The 16,521-nt window shown below is 45.4% G+C and overlaps 1 protein-coding gene across 2 annotated transcripts; it reads left to right on the forward strand.

The window, feature by feature from the left end:
- Positions 1-809: 809 nt before the first annotated feature.
- On the forward strand, positions 810-13,255 carry ENOPH1 (enolase-phosphatase 1). Of its 2 annotated transcripts, none has more exons than XM_079991208.1 (6): positions 810-1,035; positions 5,729-5,830; positions 6,425-6,627; positions 7,711-7,843; positions 9,467-9,590; positions 10,780-13,255. In XM_079991208.1, the coding sequence occupies exons 1-6, from the start codon at positions 952-954 to the stop codon at positions 10,917-10,919; spliced, it is 786 nt and encodes a 261-aa protein (XP_079847334.1). In that variant the 5' UTR covers positions 810-951; the 3' UTR covers positions 10,920-13,255. The 2 variants fall into 2 exon arrangements, with proteins under 2 accessions (XP_079847334.1, XP_079847335.1); XM_079991209.1 differs by lacking the exon at positions 10,780-13,255 and adding an exon at positions 9,648-9,758 and having other exon boundaries at positions 9,467-9,613.
- Positions 13,256-16,521: the final 3,266 nt, after the last annotated feature.

Below are 16,521 nucleotides of genomic sequence, written 5' to 3' on the forward strand. Positions count from 1 at the left end.
CCTGCCGATAAACCTGCAGGGAGATGCTGCTCCTATATTGCATCCTCCCCAGGCACTCGCTCTACGCAGCGGGGAAAATGGCCGCTCAGCTTTTATTACACAACACGGTAGTTTGGGTGCACGCCTATTAAATCCGTAACTACTTTGGGTTACGGAAATGGGGACGACCGCACGCGTGATGCAGCCCGAGGCCTGACTTATTACCAATTGTTTATAACGATAGGATGATGGTGACGCGCCGCGCATTTCATTACCCTCCCAATTTTTTTTTTTATTAATTTTGACAAAATTATAAACAAAGATAATCATAACCTTATTAAAATTACACTTATTAACATAGTTAAGTGACTTCCTCGCTTCCCCTTGGTTGAATTTCTATGCAGATCCTTTTAACGGCTTTCCAAAAACGCGCCGCGCATTTCAGGCGCTCCCTCGGAAGGCGCACGGTTTGCACCTTAACCATGCCCGCTTGCACGAGAGGAATCCCCCCCACTAGCCACGGCAGGGGTCTTGCTCCGCGGCGATGTGCGCGCTCTTCCCTGCGAGCAAGCCCCGCGGAGCAGAGAAGCGCGCGCGCGCGCCCTGGACGGTGCGCGCAGCAGAGCGCACGGCGAATGCGCCCCGCCGCTTCCACAGCCACCTCCTCCCGCCCGCTGCGCACCGCATTCCGGCCACTCCGCCTCCCCGTCCATTCGCAGCAGCCAATCCGGCTCCCGCGATCCGGATGCAGCGGCGACTCCGCTTCCAGCCACGTGGTGCGCCCGATCCCCTCCTCTCTCTCTCTCTCTCTCTCGCCAGTTCCCCGACGTTTCCTCTCCGGCGCCGCGTCCCAGCGAAGCCGCTTTCCGGGGAGGGTGCGTGCGCGCTTGTGCGCTTGGATCGGCGTCTCCGCGCTGCCGTGCGCGCAGCCAGCAGCCTCACCCCCTCGGCTCGGGGGCCCCCGCGGTGGACATGGTGGGCTTCGCCGTCCCCGCGGAAGTCAGCGTGCTCCTCCTGGACATCGAAGGCACGACGACACCCATCGCGTTTGTCAAGGTGAAGATTTGGGGTGGGTGGAGGCAGAGGGAGTAGAAAGGCCCCGCCGTCGGGTGCGCATCTGACACTGGGGTTTTTTTGGGGGGGGGGAAGGGGTTTGGATCGGGCCGTCGGAAGCCGCAGCCTGCGCTCCCCCCAACTCCCTTGGGCGCAGGTGAGGCCGCTTTCCCCTTCCGAGTAAACAAACGCTGGTGCACATTAGCGATCTGTGCGCCTCCCCACATTCGCTTTTCTTGGCACGGGTATGGCAGTTTCCCTCTGTAATCACATAACGTTTAGCATCTGCGTTTAGGGAAACCTGGAGGCATAGAGAAAGATACAAAGCAGCCTTTTAAGAAAGTTGACAGTAGCAGAATGCTGAGTTTTGTTCTGTTGATCTGTGAAAAGCGACCGATAGGGTCTATAGATTTGTTGGCTTGGGGGGCATCGCAAAAACTCATGGTAAAAACAGGCACTCCCCACCTCCTCTGCTGCAGTTGTGCTGTTTTATCTGTAAGACAGTTTTTGGTCTAGAATGATGGGGAGCTTATCCAGTGCTATTTCTGGAAAAGATTTCACTACTTTGTGACTTAATCTTGAGAGAATGTGGAATTAAATGTAAGTACTTTTACCACTGTGTACTTAAAAAAAAAATCATTTTCATGTGCACATCTCATGGTTATAATAAATACCATTCTCAGCTCTGTTAGGGTAATAACCACCCACAATTTAGTCGAGAGGACATGTTTAAATTGTAAGCCAATATTTTTTTGCCGTAAAAATAGATTTTTTACGTTTGGGGGGAGAAAATGTCAAATCTTCACCAAGGCCAACTATCCAGACTGGTCCTACATGGGCCAGAAAAAAGCCTCAGGGCAGGGAATCTACCTTCTTGAATTTTGTACCACACTGCACATGCATATGGTGGCATGCACATAAATAGTATTGTTGCATGTGCTTTTGTTGCGGGGACCTTATTTAATTGCATCGAGCACTACTGCCTGTTGTCAGATATGTAATATGCACACACATGTACACAGACACATCCAGAGAGCTATTAAACAGAAGGGGCAAAAGGCCATGAAATGTAAATACAGTATGTGAGCTTCCTGTGTTGCTTTGAATTTCTGGCCTCTGCAGTTTGCATCATTTTTCTTTACCCATGTTTATAAATTTGCCAGCAAAGGATAACGCTTAACACACCTGCAGAGGGTTATAAATCCACAAAAGGTGATTCTACATCTGTTCAGTTTAAGATGACGCAGGATTCTCTTTCAGGGCGGTGTTCACTATAATACTGCCATTAAATGTCATGGGGGAAATGTCAGTGGTAAAGTACCTGTTTTGCATGCATGCAGAAGGTCTCAAATGCAATCCCTGGCTTCACTGAGTAGGGCTGCCTGAAACTCTGGACAGCCAGCTACCCACCAGAGAGTAAAATTCTACCCTCGTTAGAGAGTAAAATTCATGTTCAATTGCTCTTTTAGGGGTTGTTTTTAAAAGCCTGGAACGGATTAATCCATTTTGCATTACTTTCTATGGGAAAGCGCGCCTTGGTTTTGGAACGCTTTGGTTTTGGAATGGACTTCTGGAATGGATTAAATTTGAGAACCAAGGTACCACTGTACTGGACTATGTGGCCCGAGATGGACACAGTAAGGCCTGTGTTTCCTAAGTGAAGACATTTGGGACTGGGTTTCTATGTCATTAAAATTTTTAATAAATACCCAAAGGGACTGAAAGCCCCGTATACCCTTGCCTTTTCTTTTTTTTTAAGTAGAACAAACACTTCATAATCTTAAGAATTTAGGGCTGCTATTTCTTCTGCTCACACTCCTGCTATATAAACGTGAGCTGAGAGCTGTCACCTCAAATACTTAGGAAATTAGGTCACAGTTACACAGTAGGCTTCCTACTGACGCTGTATTTTGCCTTAACACATACACACAGAGAGAAAGAGAGAACTATTATTGTTCTTTCTGGCATTCAGAAGTGTGCCTGATGTTTTCTGGTCCCTCCTATTGACTTTGTTACCTGGAACGCCACCTCAAATGAATCCCCACCTTTGCTAATATAATGACTGCTATGTTTCCTGTTACTTCTGTCCTCTAGCGCTGGGTTTCTCAAATTTGGGTCTCCAGCTGTTGTTGGACTACAACTCCCATCATCCCTAGCTGGCAGAGCAGTGGTCAGGAATGATGGGAGTTGTAGTCCAACAACAGCTGGATACCCAGGTTTGGGAAACCATGCTCTAGCAAAACTTGGTCTGGGAGTCCGTGAAAGGGCGTTAAGAGGGGCTTGTTGAGGGGGAAAGAGGCCCATTGCCAAGAAAAGCTTTTTAAAGGAGGAGTTTATCCTTTTGAACGAAACTGGCCTTTTTTATTCTCAAAGTAACCTTATAATTTTGAGGGACTAGGAGTCTCTTTTTTCTCTCCAAGTTGATTTTTGCAGCATGAGCAGCCAACCTTGAACTTGATTTCCTACCTGACTTGAAGGCTGCATCATTTGTCAATTAGCAGGTCCATTGCCCCTGGACATGAACTGCAAATACCAGACTTTTTGTTCTCTCTTTAATTGGCTGCGCCCAGTCTAGCGGTTCCTTAAACTGGCACTTATCCTGATACTCAGTAATAGCAGTCATAACACCTCGTCTCCAGCTGTCCTATTGGAGCTTCCGTCCCAACACTCCCAAGAAATATCCCAAAATGCAGGCTTCTGCATTGACACATTATTTAAACATGCATACAAGCATCCCAGGAGCAACAGTACGTAACACAATACCTGATTGATTAGGACCAGCATGTCTGCAATCCTGTGCAATGTTTCCTAGGAACAAACTCCATTGAACTTGGTGGTTCTTGCTTCCGACTGCATAGGGTCAACTTGTGAAACATACTGAGTTTCACCAAAAAAAAAAAAAAGGTTCATCCAGCTGTAGCTTTAATTAGAAATGCAAAACAATCTTGCAAAGAAATGTTGCCACTGCTTGTGTGAAGACGTACCCCCACCAAATAAAAGGAAAGACGTATCTAGCCTCTGCTTACCCTTTTTAATTCTCTGTGCTTATGCATCATAAGCAAACTTGAAAACCTCATTATTGCCAGAGGAAGGAGGGCTTGCCAGATAGCCAGGTGATCTAGCAGATGTTGCCATTATTCCTGTTCTGAAAAGTGTCTCAGATCAATAGTAGAAGGAGTGGAGGCGGCAGTGATGCTCCCCTGGATTCCTGACAGCTGGGTCACTGCTGGTTACAGAGAAGGAGAGGGTTGGGGGTTGACGTTAACATATGAGAGTGCTGGAGGTGAAATAGTTAAACAGGTTACCCAATCAGAACCCAGGGGGTGGAGTCAGAGGGACTATAAAACGAGCTCTGGGAGGGGCGAAGGGGAGAGTTTGTTGGGAGTTGGGTGGTTGGTTGGAGTGGGAGTGAATTGGGATAGAGTCTGTGGGTAGGTTGAGTTAGGGTAGGGAAATAAGCTGAGTCAGGAACAGTTAGGAGCTAGGAAGACGAGTAAATATCTGAGAGGTGGTTTAGTGAGTGAGAACAGGTAGCAGAAGTTATAGGTCTGGATAGGCACCCCATGATTGTAATTGACCGATACCATTTATGAAACCACACGCTTGTTAAACTGCAATAAATAAACAGCAGTTTATGTTCCAATTTAACCCTGACTGGACTCAGTATTGTACCAGGTAGGGCCTGGGTGGTGGCAGCGAGAAATAAAGTGGTGGCACAGGGATCAATAGACGGTGAAACGTCTGGGGACCCTGTGTGATCGCCACAGGGGTCAGCATGGTGCAAATGCGCTGCCAGCACCAATCCAGCGCTCCTACCATTGCATTTTCACCGCGCCTGTCTTCCCACCACTTTGCCCCTCTCCTTCCCTGGAAGCAGCAGGGCCTCTGCTGTCAGGAGGTCAAGTGAGGGCTGTCCCAGCACCCCCATCCGCTACTACTCTTGGATAATTCTCCATCAAACGATGCATTTAACCAAAAGGCACACTTGAACAGTTGCAGACTGAAGGCTTTGCACTTCTGTAATACCAGGAATTGGAACTAACAGGGCGAGGAAGAGCACGGGAAGCAAATGTGCTTTGTTGTTTTTAAATGTTAAGAGTATCAGTTGAATTGCAGCGGGGCATCGCCTTCTCATAACTTTATATAGTGGTACCTCGGTTTAAGAACAGCCCGGTTTAAGAACTATTCAGTATACGAACTCCGCAAAACCAGAAATAGTGTTCCGGTTAGCAAACTTTACCTCAGTCTATGAAGGGAAGCCGAACGGTGGAATGGTACAGGCGGTGGGAGGCCTCATTAGGGAAAGCGCATCTCAGTTTAAGAATGGCTTTGGTTTAAAAACGGATTTCCGGAACGGATTAAGTTCGTAACCCAATGTACCACTGTATTGCAAGAATGACATTTAGTCCTAATCCCCATTTCCCCTTAGAATAGTGTTCTCCCACCCTTGGGGTCTCCAGCTGTCGTTGGACTACAACTCCCATCATCCATCACCACAGGAGCTGGAGTCCAGCCACAGATGGAGGGCACTACGTTGACTACTGCTGCTTTGCATGTCGATGCCCTATGTGAGCTAGCAACACATGAGTAAGGCTGGGGTCACCCTAAAAATGGAAAATTTTCCACAGGCAAGGGGTGGGAATACAGTGATGGAAACATTTCTGCCTCGTGTTCATTTTGCTTTTCGTCTCGCCAGGATACTCTGTTTTCCTACATCAAGGATAACATCCGAGAGTACCTTCGTGCACACTGGGAGGAAGAGGAGTGCCAAGAAGACGTCGGCCTTCTGAGAAAACAGGTAAAGTGTTTGCCACCCCTTCCTTTCCTCCTTCTTCTAATAACAATGATTTTATTATTTTTATGCCGCCCATCTGACTGGGTTCCCCCAGCCACTCTGGGCGGCTCCCAACAAAATATTAGAAACGCGATAAAACATCAACCATTAAAACAAGGCTGCCTTCAGATGTCTTCTGAAAGTTATGCCATCCTTTATCTCCTTGACATCTGATGGGAAAGCGTTCCACAGGGCGGGCGCCACCACCGAGAAGGCCCTCTGCCTGGTTCCCTGTAGCTTCAGGTCTTGCAATGAGGAAACCGCCAGAAGGCCTTTGGAGGTGGACCTCAGTGTCTGGGCTGAGCGATGGGGGTGGAGATGCTCCTTCAGGTATACAGGTATTCTAGTCTTCTCTTGCTGCAGTCAGGACACCAGGTCTAGGACAAAGTCACAAGTACTGATGTTAATCGCGGCACATCGGTAGCAGGAAAGGACCTCTGGCTGATACTGCAGCAAGCAGGATGCTGGAGTAGATGGACCCTGAATGTGACCCAGCTGGGCTCTTTGAAGTAGGAGTCTCCATCACTGCTGATAACATTTTCTCACCGTTTCCCAAAGGCTGAAGAAGATGCTCACATGGATGGAGTGGTACCCATCCCGCTGGAGACCAGGGATGGAGAGGAGGAGGTGGAGCGCATCATCCAGGCCGTCATAGACAACGTCCACTGGCAGATGTCTTTAGACAGGAAGACAACCGCCTTAAAGCAGCTCCAAGGCCACATATGGAGGGCAGCGTACGAAAATGGCTGCCTGAAGGGAGAGTGAGTATCTAGCGTTTATGACACGAGCGGCCAGTGTGCATTATTGCCCCATTGCTCCCCCCGCCCTCCAAAGAAAGATAAACACACATTTAGAGGGGATCTGCACATGAAAGCAGAAAACATGGGGCTTTGACCCTAGCACTGGGCAGACTTCAGGCTTTCAGAATCAATTCCTGTTTGTTTGGGGTTGTTTTTTGCTGAAGCCAGGTGCAAAATGCAGACCCTTAGAATGAATAAATTCTGAGTTTAGGGGTATCAGAACTGAGTGGAATATCTTTTTTAAAATAATTCATTTTTATTAAATTTTCCGCTTTAACAATCCAATCAAATCACATTAAATATTCAAAATTATATGTATACATATCAAATAATCCAAATATTCTGCCAGATTATAAATTTTTAATAGGACTTCCCATGCTTCAAGTTTGGAGGGTTCTGATCATCTCATACTGCTTTTCATAGTCATTTCTGATGGTTCCTCTTAATTCTTCTTGTTGTTAACCTTCCTTCTTTCACAGCCTCTGAGTTATTCCCACAAGCGAGTTAAAACAAGCAATGATGTGTTTATGAGAGGAATATTTTGAGTATCAAGACTGAATGGACACACATCCATTCCTGCTTCTTTCCCCACCCCTGATTTCTTCGTTTCAGCAGCATACTTTAGGATGGGATTCTTCTTCTTCTTCTTCTTGTTATCATCCAGTGTTGGGATGGGTGTCTGTATACATCTTTTCATAATTTAGAGACACACATAGAATCATAGAACCATAGAATTGTCGAGTTGGAAAGGACCCTGAGGATTATCTGGTGCAACCCAGGAATCTCAGCTAAACCATTCCTGACAGGTGGCACTCCAACCTCTGCTTAAAAACCTGCATGGAAGGAGAGTCCACCACCTCCCGAGGGAGACCGTTTATTATCGGAACGTTTTTGTTCCTGTAATTCTAAGGTGCATCAAGTCTTCTTGCGCATTTGTGGAATGTGGCTGCCCAACAAATTCTGCACATAAATAAGGCAAGCACTTCTGTTGTCTCTTCAAGATATTTTGCCGCTTCATGCATTGCTATTGCCTGTCCATTACAGGTTCTTTGATGATGTGGTTCCAGCAGTCAGGAAATGGAGAGAAGCAGGGATGAAAGTTTACATCTATTCCTCTGGGAGTGTTGAGGCGCAAAAGCTATTTTTTGGGAACTCTACGGAAGGCGATATTTGCGAGGTAGGCACAACGCTGAAAGGTTGTCTCCTTTCTTTGTCTTTCCAGCTTCTTCTGCCCTAAAACAGTCTCACTTCCAGCTTCTCTCAGGCGCAGAGTGTCTGTTTGCATTAACAAGATGGAGGATAAGGCCTTCAAGTAACCTTGATGGTTTATGTTCTGCCTCCGCTGTTGGAGACAGCTTGCCTTGCCAGGGCTTGAACTAAAGGGTCCCTTCCAGTGCTGTGATTCTGTGTCCTTGAGACAATAAGATGGGCAAAAGCAGAGAAGACATGCAGTGAAGGAATTAAGCGGCAGACTGGAATGTTCCACTTCACACTGCAGATCAAGGAATTTCCATCTCCTCCTTCTTCCATGCTCCTTTATTTAGTAACAAAAATGAAATATACTTCCAAGCAGAATACAAGCACAGTGGGGAGCAGAACTAGAACGCTTCGCTCTGCTGTGCATTTTAATTTTATTGCATTGAGAGCTTTGGAAACGTCTGCATGTCCTGCAATTTTACCAAAGAACACAAAGTTGATTTGCATTTAAAATCAGGGTGTTTGTAGAATTTGTACTGTTAAAACGGAAATGGGTCGAACCATGGCAAGAGGTGTTGAAATTTTGGGAGGTTGGATAGTTACAATGGAATGGTCTCGGTGGTGGGGTGCACATTTTTACTCTTATTTATTTATGATTATTACTTTGTCAAAATAAAAATAATAAAGAAGGAATGTATAAAATGTAAATAAATGTATTTTTTTAAAAAAAAATCAGCACAGTGCAGAAATCAAAATGCAAAATACTATTTTTTAAAAATCCTGAAATCTAAATCAGAGCTTTTTTTTTTTTTTTAAGGGCACATATCCTCTCACAGCGTGGGACGCGGGTGGCGCTGTGGGTTAAACCACAGAGCCTAGGACTTGCTGATCAGAAGGTCGGCGGTTCGAATCCCCACGATGGGGTGAGCTCCCGTTGCTGGGTCCCTGCTCCTGCCAACCTAGCAGTTCGAAAGCACGTCAAAGTGCAAGTAGATAAATAGATACCGCTCCAGCGGGAAGGTAAACGGCGTTTCTGTGTGCTGTGCTGGTTTGTCATGCTGGCCACATGACCCGGAAGCTGTACGCCGGCTCCCTCGGCCAATAAAGTGAGATGAGCACCGCAACCCCAGAGTCGGTCACGACTGGACCTAATGGTCAGGGGTCCCTTTACCTTTATCCTCTCGCAGCATGAGGTGGTACAGGCTGTTTTTACCCCCACATTCTGCTCCATGTGTAAATGGGGCCTAGAGGGATCTTCGCAATCTAACCAGGACTCTAACTTCTGTTAAATTTTGCAAACTGGGGGAAAGAAACCGGTTTTTCTGCAATCTAGCAGTGTATAATTTTTATGAAATAAGTAGAAGACGCATTAGAAACTATTCTATATAATCACAACATCAGTGAATGCAACTGTCAGTCTGTACGACATAAAACAGTATGAATAAGCTGGCCTAATTTAACATCTTAAACCAAGCAACATTGCATTAAAGAACACACCGAGCCAACAAGCGAGAAAAACGATATTAACACAAAAATCAAAGATGAGCATGAGAAACATCAAGCCTCTCTTTTAAAAACAAAATGTCCTTCCTAAATCTTCCAGCTCTTTGATGGCCACTTTGACACCAAAATAGGCCCGAAAGTGGACAGCGAGAGTTACCAGAGGATCGCCGCCAGCATTGGGTGTTCCACAAGCAACATACTGTTCTTGACGGATGTCACTCGGGGTAAGAGAGCAAGTTTGGTTGTTGTGATCCTTATCTTCTCGTAAGCCTGCCCAGAAGCTGTTCACTGTGAACTGCATCCATTTCAAGCATGATTATACTGATTTTAACAGTCATGACTACCCCCAGAAAATCTTGGGAACTGTAGTTTATTAAGGGGAGTTGCAAGGAAAGTCCTTGCTCCTCTTATGGAGCTGTGCTTGTCACAGCTATACAGTGGTACCTCACAAGACGAATGCCTCGTAAAACAAAAAACTCGCAAGACGAAATAGTTTTTCGTTTTTTGAGTTGCTTCGCAAGACGAATTTCCCTATGGGCTTGCTTCGCAAGATGAAAACGTCTTACAAGTTTGTTTCCTTTTTCTTAAAACCGTTAATACCCAGGGAATCCGTGCTTCGCAAGACGAAAAATTCGCAAGACGAAGAAACTCGCAGAACGAATTAATTTCGTCTTGCGAGGCACCACTGTAGTTCTCAGAGTGGTTTATCCATTATTCTTTCTTCCCAGGGGACTCTGGGAATTGTAACCTGGCAATCGCTTGTTGTTTGCCACCCTGGTCTCCTTTAGGAGGAAGGGTGAGATATAAATGTGATAAATAATCATAATAACATACTGCTTATTGCCACTTAGACTCCTAATAATAAACCTGCAACAACCAGTCAATGTTGACAATGCTAGTTTAGATGGCTCAATGGTCTGACTTACTGTAAGGCAACTTCCAATGCCCTTTGTACTTTAATTTAAAATATTTTCACCCAAATGACCCAGATTTTTGCCAGATGTGGCCGAGTTCTCCAGCTTGTCTTCACTGACCGTGTGATTATTATTATTATTTTGAAAGCACGTTGACATGTATTTAATTTGTGCCATTTATTCAGCAGCTTTCTCTGGTTTGCATACTTTATTTATTATGGTGCAAGGAGAGTAGAACGTGGCCCCTGATGTGATACTGTTTAAAACTTGAGGTGGAGCAATTTCATGTTTTAACAATTCCTCATATTTAAGTTAGTTTAAAAAAAAACAACCACAACACAACCTCTTGCTCATAGTGCAGTTTCACCAGCGCAAAGACTTTTAGCTAAGGGAAAGATGTTGCTGGCCAAAGCTTCCAGCATATGAGCAGTAATAAGATGGGCATGTGTATCTGGATTCATCCTCTTCTGATGGATTATTCTTGCTTTTTTCCCCTCAGAGGCAGATGCCGCAGAAGAAGTTGACATGCATGTGGCGATAGTAGTCCGGCCGGGCAACGCGGGCCTGACAGACGACGAGAAATCTTATTATAGACTCATAACCTCTTTCAACGAACTCTACTTGCCGTCCTCCACTTAAAGAAGCAAATTTCTGCGTTTCTGTTAAGGAAAGAAAGGATGATCCGGGAGCGACACCTGACCAAAATTCTCCTTGTACTATAATACGGTAGTTTATTGCTGGTGACATGAATTTTGGAATTGAGAGCATTGGGATCCTTGGCCTTCCAGCGACAGGAATTTGAACCCGGTGTGGTTGAGACATCTGCTGGTGTTGCAGGCACACCTCGGACCCAGCGGCTGCAAAGCCCTGGTTGTCAGCACATCCTAGCTTTGGAATTGCACGTGGAAGTCACGCAAACCACCAGGAGGATGTTGTCCATGGAAGGCCTTCTCGAGACGAAGGGGGCTGCCTAAGTTTACTTGCAGCCGCCGTTCATCTCCAGAGGCTCCTGTGTAGGAGATCCTTGCCGTGGGTTGTGCCCAGCATGTTTACCTCAGACACACATTCCCTTAGCTTCATTCTCTCCTGCAAATAATAAACAAGTCTTTTAAGGTTTTTTATGTTCTGCTGTTTTTGGTTTACAAGCAGGGGTGGAGAACATCAGGATCAGGGCCAAATTCAGGCCTCTATCCTGGCCATGGGGTTCTCCTCAGGCCACACCCCTTCCTCTGGCCACGCCCCTTCCTCTGGCCACGCCCCTTCCTCTGGCCATGCCCCTGCCTGGTTCTGCTCCTCTGGTGCGTTTATCTAGCTGGAACGTGCCCCAATCTTGCTTGTCTTAGTGAAGGATGGAGAGATTCAGGGAGGGGAGACACAAAAGCGTCGAGTTTTGCATGCTGGAATGTAGCCTGCTATGCAAAGGTCGCATTGTCTGCTCTGCTGAAGAGTTAACTAATCCGCTGAGGAAATAAGGTACTGAGACGATGCAAAGCGAACTGACTTGCAGACCAAAAGCTGTAAACACTTTTGAAGGCCTTCCCAGGCGAAGCTTTCTGTGCCAAGGTGGTGCATATTTTGCCCACCCCCGTCCCAGCCTGTTTTGGGAAATCTGTACAACGTTAGCATAGCTAATGTATAGATTGGTAGGGGAGGGAAGGATTGTATTTTCCCTTTACTGTGATGCTGGGCAAATACAATCTCTCCCCTTCAGCTACTGATAGTTGAGCGTTTCGTGCATTGCAGCTGCAGTCAATTGGACAGTACCTGTGACGTCGATGCCACAAATCACACCAGTCATTTCTCCCTTGTACCATTTTGTAACTGTTGAATTCCCAAAATGTCATCTTTCTCGCCCCTCCAAACGTTTCACCCCACTGACCCATTTCAAAGTCTGCATGTTTTTTTGAGTCTCCAAGACAGGAGTGTGTATCACCTCAAATTCAGTGCGCAGCTGTGCCTTGCCATACAGCTGTTTCCAGCCTACAAGGCTGCTCCTTCCTCTTTCCGTTCTGCGTGGAAGAGATACAACTTCATCCACACCGGACAGGGCGAACGCTGAGAGAAAGCAGTGTCATTTGCCACACAAGCGACCACTTCCTTGCTTGTAAGTAAATACTGTCGCAAGGCACTGTAACCAGGGTATTGTCTTCAAGGCATATTTTGCAGCGGTCTTGGCCAGTAATGAGCAGCTCTGTGTCTGGCCAGGACCTGGATGGTAGATGGCCTGGAACACTTATGTCTTAATATAGACAGAATGCAGAATATAACAGACCACATCCTCATTGTAAACACTGTGATACAACTTGGTTGTGGCTCCTCATTGCCACCCAAAACCATCAGAAGTGCAGTTTGTTAAGGGTGCTGGGAGTTTTCACCTCACAGAGTGACAATTCCCAGAGTTTCCTGGAAATGGGGATTGATAAACAATTCTGGGAACTGTAGCACCGTATGATTGTTAAAGGGGTATGATACTGCTTTAATAGTATCGTGCAGATGTGGCCATAAGTATAGCAAGTTATATTCACATTATGTTGTAGGACCAGGGGGTGGACAGGCTTTGTTCTAAGGAAAAGTCCTGCCCTATGCAGAAGCCCAGAACAAGCCTTTGGCCTCTTCTGCGGCCTCTTCAGGTATTTGAAAAGGGCTGTTAGAAACAGCGCACATGAATATGTGATCCACCCTGCTGCAGTTCTCGCCACAACCTTTGCATGCTGGGAAACAAAATATTTCCAATGAAATCCACGTGCAACCATTTGAGCAATAAAACTTCTTCCTCAAGTAGCGATGGGAAGCGTCCCTTTTGCTGCAGATCTATTCAATGTCCGTGTGATTGTCGCCTTGTAATGCATGTGTTGTCTTTAAACAAATCTGTGGCTGAAATGGAAGACCGGCAGCCATGGCCCCTCTGTCTGAACTGGCTTCACTTCCGCCCACACACTTGTGGTAAATAAAGGTTTGTCTTTAGTGTTTGTCAAGCACCTGTATAATGTTGGTAGCTGCTTACCTGTTGCAAATTTGACCTCTGGTAATCTTTCAAAGCACACAAATGAAGGGGGACACTCTCTAAACGAGGGATTAGGGAACCTGGTGCTCTCCAGGTATTGTTTGACTTCAACTCTCATCAGCTAAAAGGAGCATGGCCACTAATCAGGGATGATGGGAGTTGTAGTCAGGTTCTTAAGGTAAAGGTAAATGTACCCCTGGCCGTTAGGTCCAGTCGCGGACGACTCTGGGGTTGCGGCACTCATCTCGCTTTATTGGCCGAGGGAGCTGGCGTTCGTTCACAGACAGCTTCCAGGTCATGCGGCCAGCATGACTAAGCCGCTTCTGGCGAACCAGAGCAGCGCACGGAAACGCCGTTTACCTTCCCACCGGAACAGTACCTATTTATCTACTTGCACTTTGACGTGCTTTCGAACTGCTAGGTGGGCAGGAGCAGGGACAGAGCAATGGGAGCTCACCCTGTCACAGGGATTCGACTCGCCGACCTGATCAGCAAGCCCAAGAGGCTCAGTGGTTTAGACCACAGCGCCACCCGCATCCCACACAGTCTTAATTTGCCCCAAACAGGCAAGAGGATGAACAGAACCTGAGGGGCTATTAATATGTTTGGAAATATTTTATTTTAAATACACCAATCAAAGTCCAGCGCGTGCCAGTATAGTTTATGAAAGATGTGATCTTAGAAATATCAAAGTGAAATCAACATGAAATGCATATTGCGGAATGAAAAATCTACAGGAAAGTGGCTGTTATATGCAAGATGAATCTTAATTGCAACTAAACTCTCCCTACCTAAACTCCACCAGCCTCTTCATTTAAAGTTCACTACATAATTCTAGTTGTCCTAATTCCGTGGTCTTTCACTTCAAGAAAAGACTATTCCAGGAAACTGGCTCCTGTGGTTTTTGATGCATGTTGCTAGAGATAAGTATGGTGTCCAGGATATAAAAACCACAAAAATCCAAACATAAAATTAGTCTGCATAAAAATTAAAGAAAAATGTTTGACTTCGCTATTTTATTTTTAATCTCACCTTGGAGCAGAATGATCTATAAAAGAAATTATTCAAAGCTGTCTGTATAGGCTGAAGCTCTGGAAAAACTTAGTTCCATGCAAAAGGAACAGTTCTAATAAAGGAAAAGATCTCCCCAAAACAAGTCACAAATATTAATCAGAGCTGTACAAAAGTTATGTGGAAAGCTTGGCACAGAAAAACCCAAACCAGCATGAAACTCTTGCAACCAGCAAAGTTTCATTCTCTGGTGTGTTCCAGAGAAGTTACAGAATAAAAAGTCGTTGGAAGAAGAAGCTGCTTGTGTGAAATAGAAATAAAGATGGAGGTCAGAGAAGAAATGGAAACTTCTCTCTGTACAACACCCCCCAAAAATGTGTTTTCTGCTTGGTGATTGGTTCTGTATTAGTGAATTACAAGTCATGTACAGACCCGCCAAACAGTTTACAAGATCCTATCCCGTTTGGAGCCCAATGCACAGAATGTATTTTTAATTTGGGAAAGAGACGAGACACATTTCATTTTTTTGATGTGGAGATTTTGTCAGGGCTAATAAATTCAAGACAGGTGAAGAGATGCAGGGCCAAAAAAGGCCCTCCAGGCCACACCCCTCATACCCTCCTAAGCATTTTTGCTTTGTGCGAATGTGGCTGGCGCAACCCAGATAGGTGGGGTATAATTATTATTATTAAACTCTCATGTCTCTCTCTTGCCTAGATGTACAACAGGGGTAGGAAACCTCAGGTCCAAGGGCCAAATGTGGCCCTCGAGACCTTTCAGTTTGGCCCCCAGAACACTCTCTAGGTCACCCTCCTCCTTTGCTATCGCCACCCCACTTTTCCTGGGCTAACCATGGCCTCTCAGATCAGCCTCTCGTCCTCCTCAAGCGTGTTTGGATGAAGGCTAGAGAGGGGCTTGTGACCCCGTGTCAATAGGATTTCTTTCCACTGAAGTACGTTTAGGAGGATGGCTTTAGAAAGTAGATACTTGTGCAATTATGTCCCTCTCCTTCAAAGTCTCTTTGCCCAATAGAATCACTTCTTCACATGGTGCATTGTTAAGACTATGGAACTCGCTACCACAAGACATAATGGTGACCATAAACTTGGATTATTTATTTATTATTATTTATACCCCGCCCTCCCTGACCAGAGCCCGGCTCAGGGTGGTTAACAGCAATAAAATCACAGTAAAAACATAATAGGGGGGAAAGGGGGGGGAATTTAAATAGCCAATAAATCAAGACCATAAGGGAAGGGAAACATAAAGGTCAGACTGAGTCCAAACCAAAGGCCAGGCGGAACAGCTCTGTCTTGCAAGCCCTGCGGAAAAATGTCAAATCCCGCAGGGCCCTAGCCTCTTGTGACAGAGCGTTCCACCAAGTTGGGGCCAGTACTGAAAAGGCCCTGGCCCTAGTTGAAACCAATCTAACTTCCTTGAGGCTCAGGACCTCCAAAGTGTTGTTATTTGTGGACCTTAAGGTCCTCTGCGGGACATACCAGGAGAGGCAGTCCTGTAGGTACATGGGTCCAAGGTTCAATCACATCAATTTATTATAATCCCCCTATGGTTTTGCCTTTGGCCTTGCCCACCACTGGCATATGGTCCCTAGGTGGTACCTCAGAAAGAAACACAGTCTTTGGTCTGAAAAAGTTCCTCACCTGAAGTAAAAAAAGTTAGCATCTCCATGCATGCAGCTGCAGAACCTGCTTTCCTGCTCCATCCAACACTCAGTCTTGAGTGTGCGTACATGTGTAATAAATACTCAACGCTCTCCATAAAAGAAATTTATTTAGTGGTCATGTTTTAGTGTACAGGAATTAAGTCATTGCTCAGCTGTATTGAAATGTGCCATAAGAAATTCTTTTAAGAAATGTACAATATATCACCAAAAAAAGCTTGAATTTCAGCTTGAGTGGTTGCATATCAGGAAAAACAAAAATGAAAAACCTTTCACAAACAGACCTTTCCTTCCGATAAAATTTCAAAATATAAAATGATACAACGTAAAACATTTTCTTTTAAAAAAAATCACATATTTACAGTAAAACACATTTGAACAGAAGCCTAATTTATCTATGTGTATTTGTGTGCATCTCAGTTGCTGTATGCTGTGTATAAAACTCATTTGTGTTGGTTTCACCTCTTACAGCCCCTCCCCCAAACCTACCTTTCTACCTATTGAGACATTTGTGTACTTTACATAGTGGATTTAAAAAAAAAAAA

This window comes from Podarcis cretensis, assembly GCF_951804945.1.
Source record: "Podarcis cretensis genome assembly, chromosome: 9".
Taxonomy (NCBI): domain Eukaryota; kingdom Metazoa; phylum Chordata; class Lepidosauria; order Squamata; family Lacertidae; genus Podarcis; species Podarcis cretensis.

What these genes read in the sequence shown, in the direction of transcription:
- ENOPH1 (XM_079991208.1), top strand. Translation starts at nt 952, where the DNA reads ATGGTGGGCTTCGCCGTCCCCGCGGAAGTCAGCGTGCTCCTCCTGGAC. An exon ending in AATGGCTGCCTGAAGGGAGA is followed by an intron (nt 6,628 to 7,710) that starts GTGAGTATCTAG and finishes TGTCCATTACAG; the next exon opens with GTTCTTTGATGATGTGGTTC. An exon ending in CGGAAGGCGATATTTGCGAG is followed by an intron (nt 7,844 to 9,466) that starts GTAGGCACAACG and finishes TAAATCTTCCAG; the next exon opens with CTCTTTGATGGCCACTTTGA.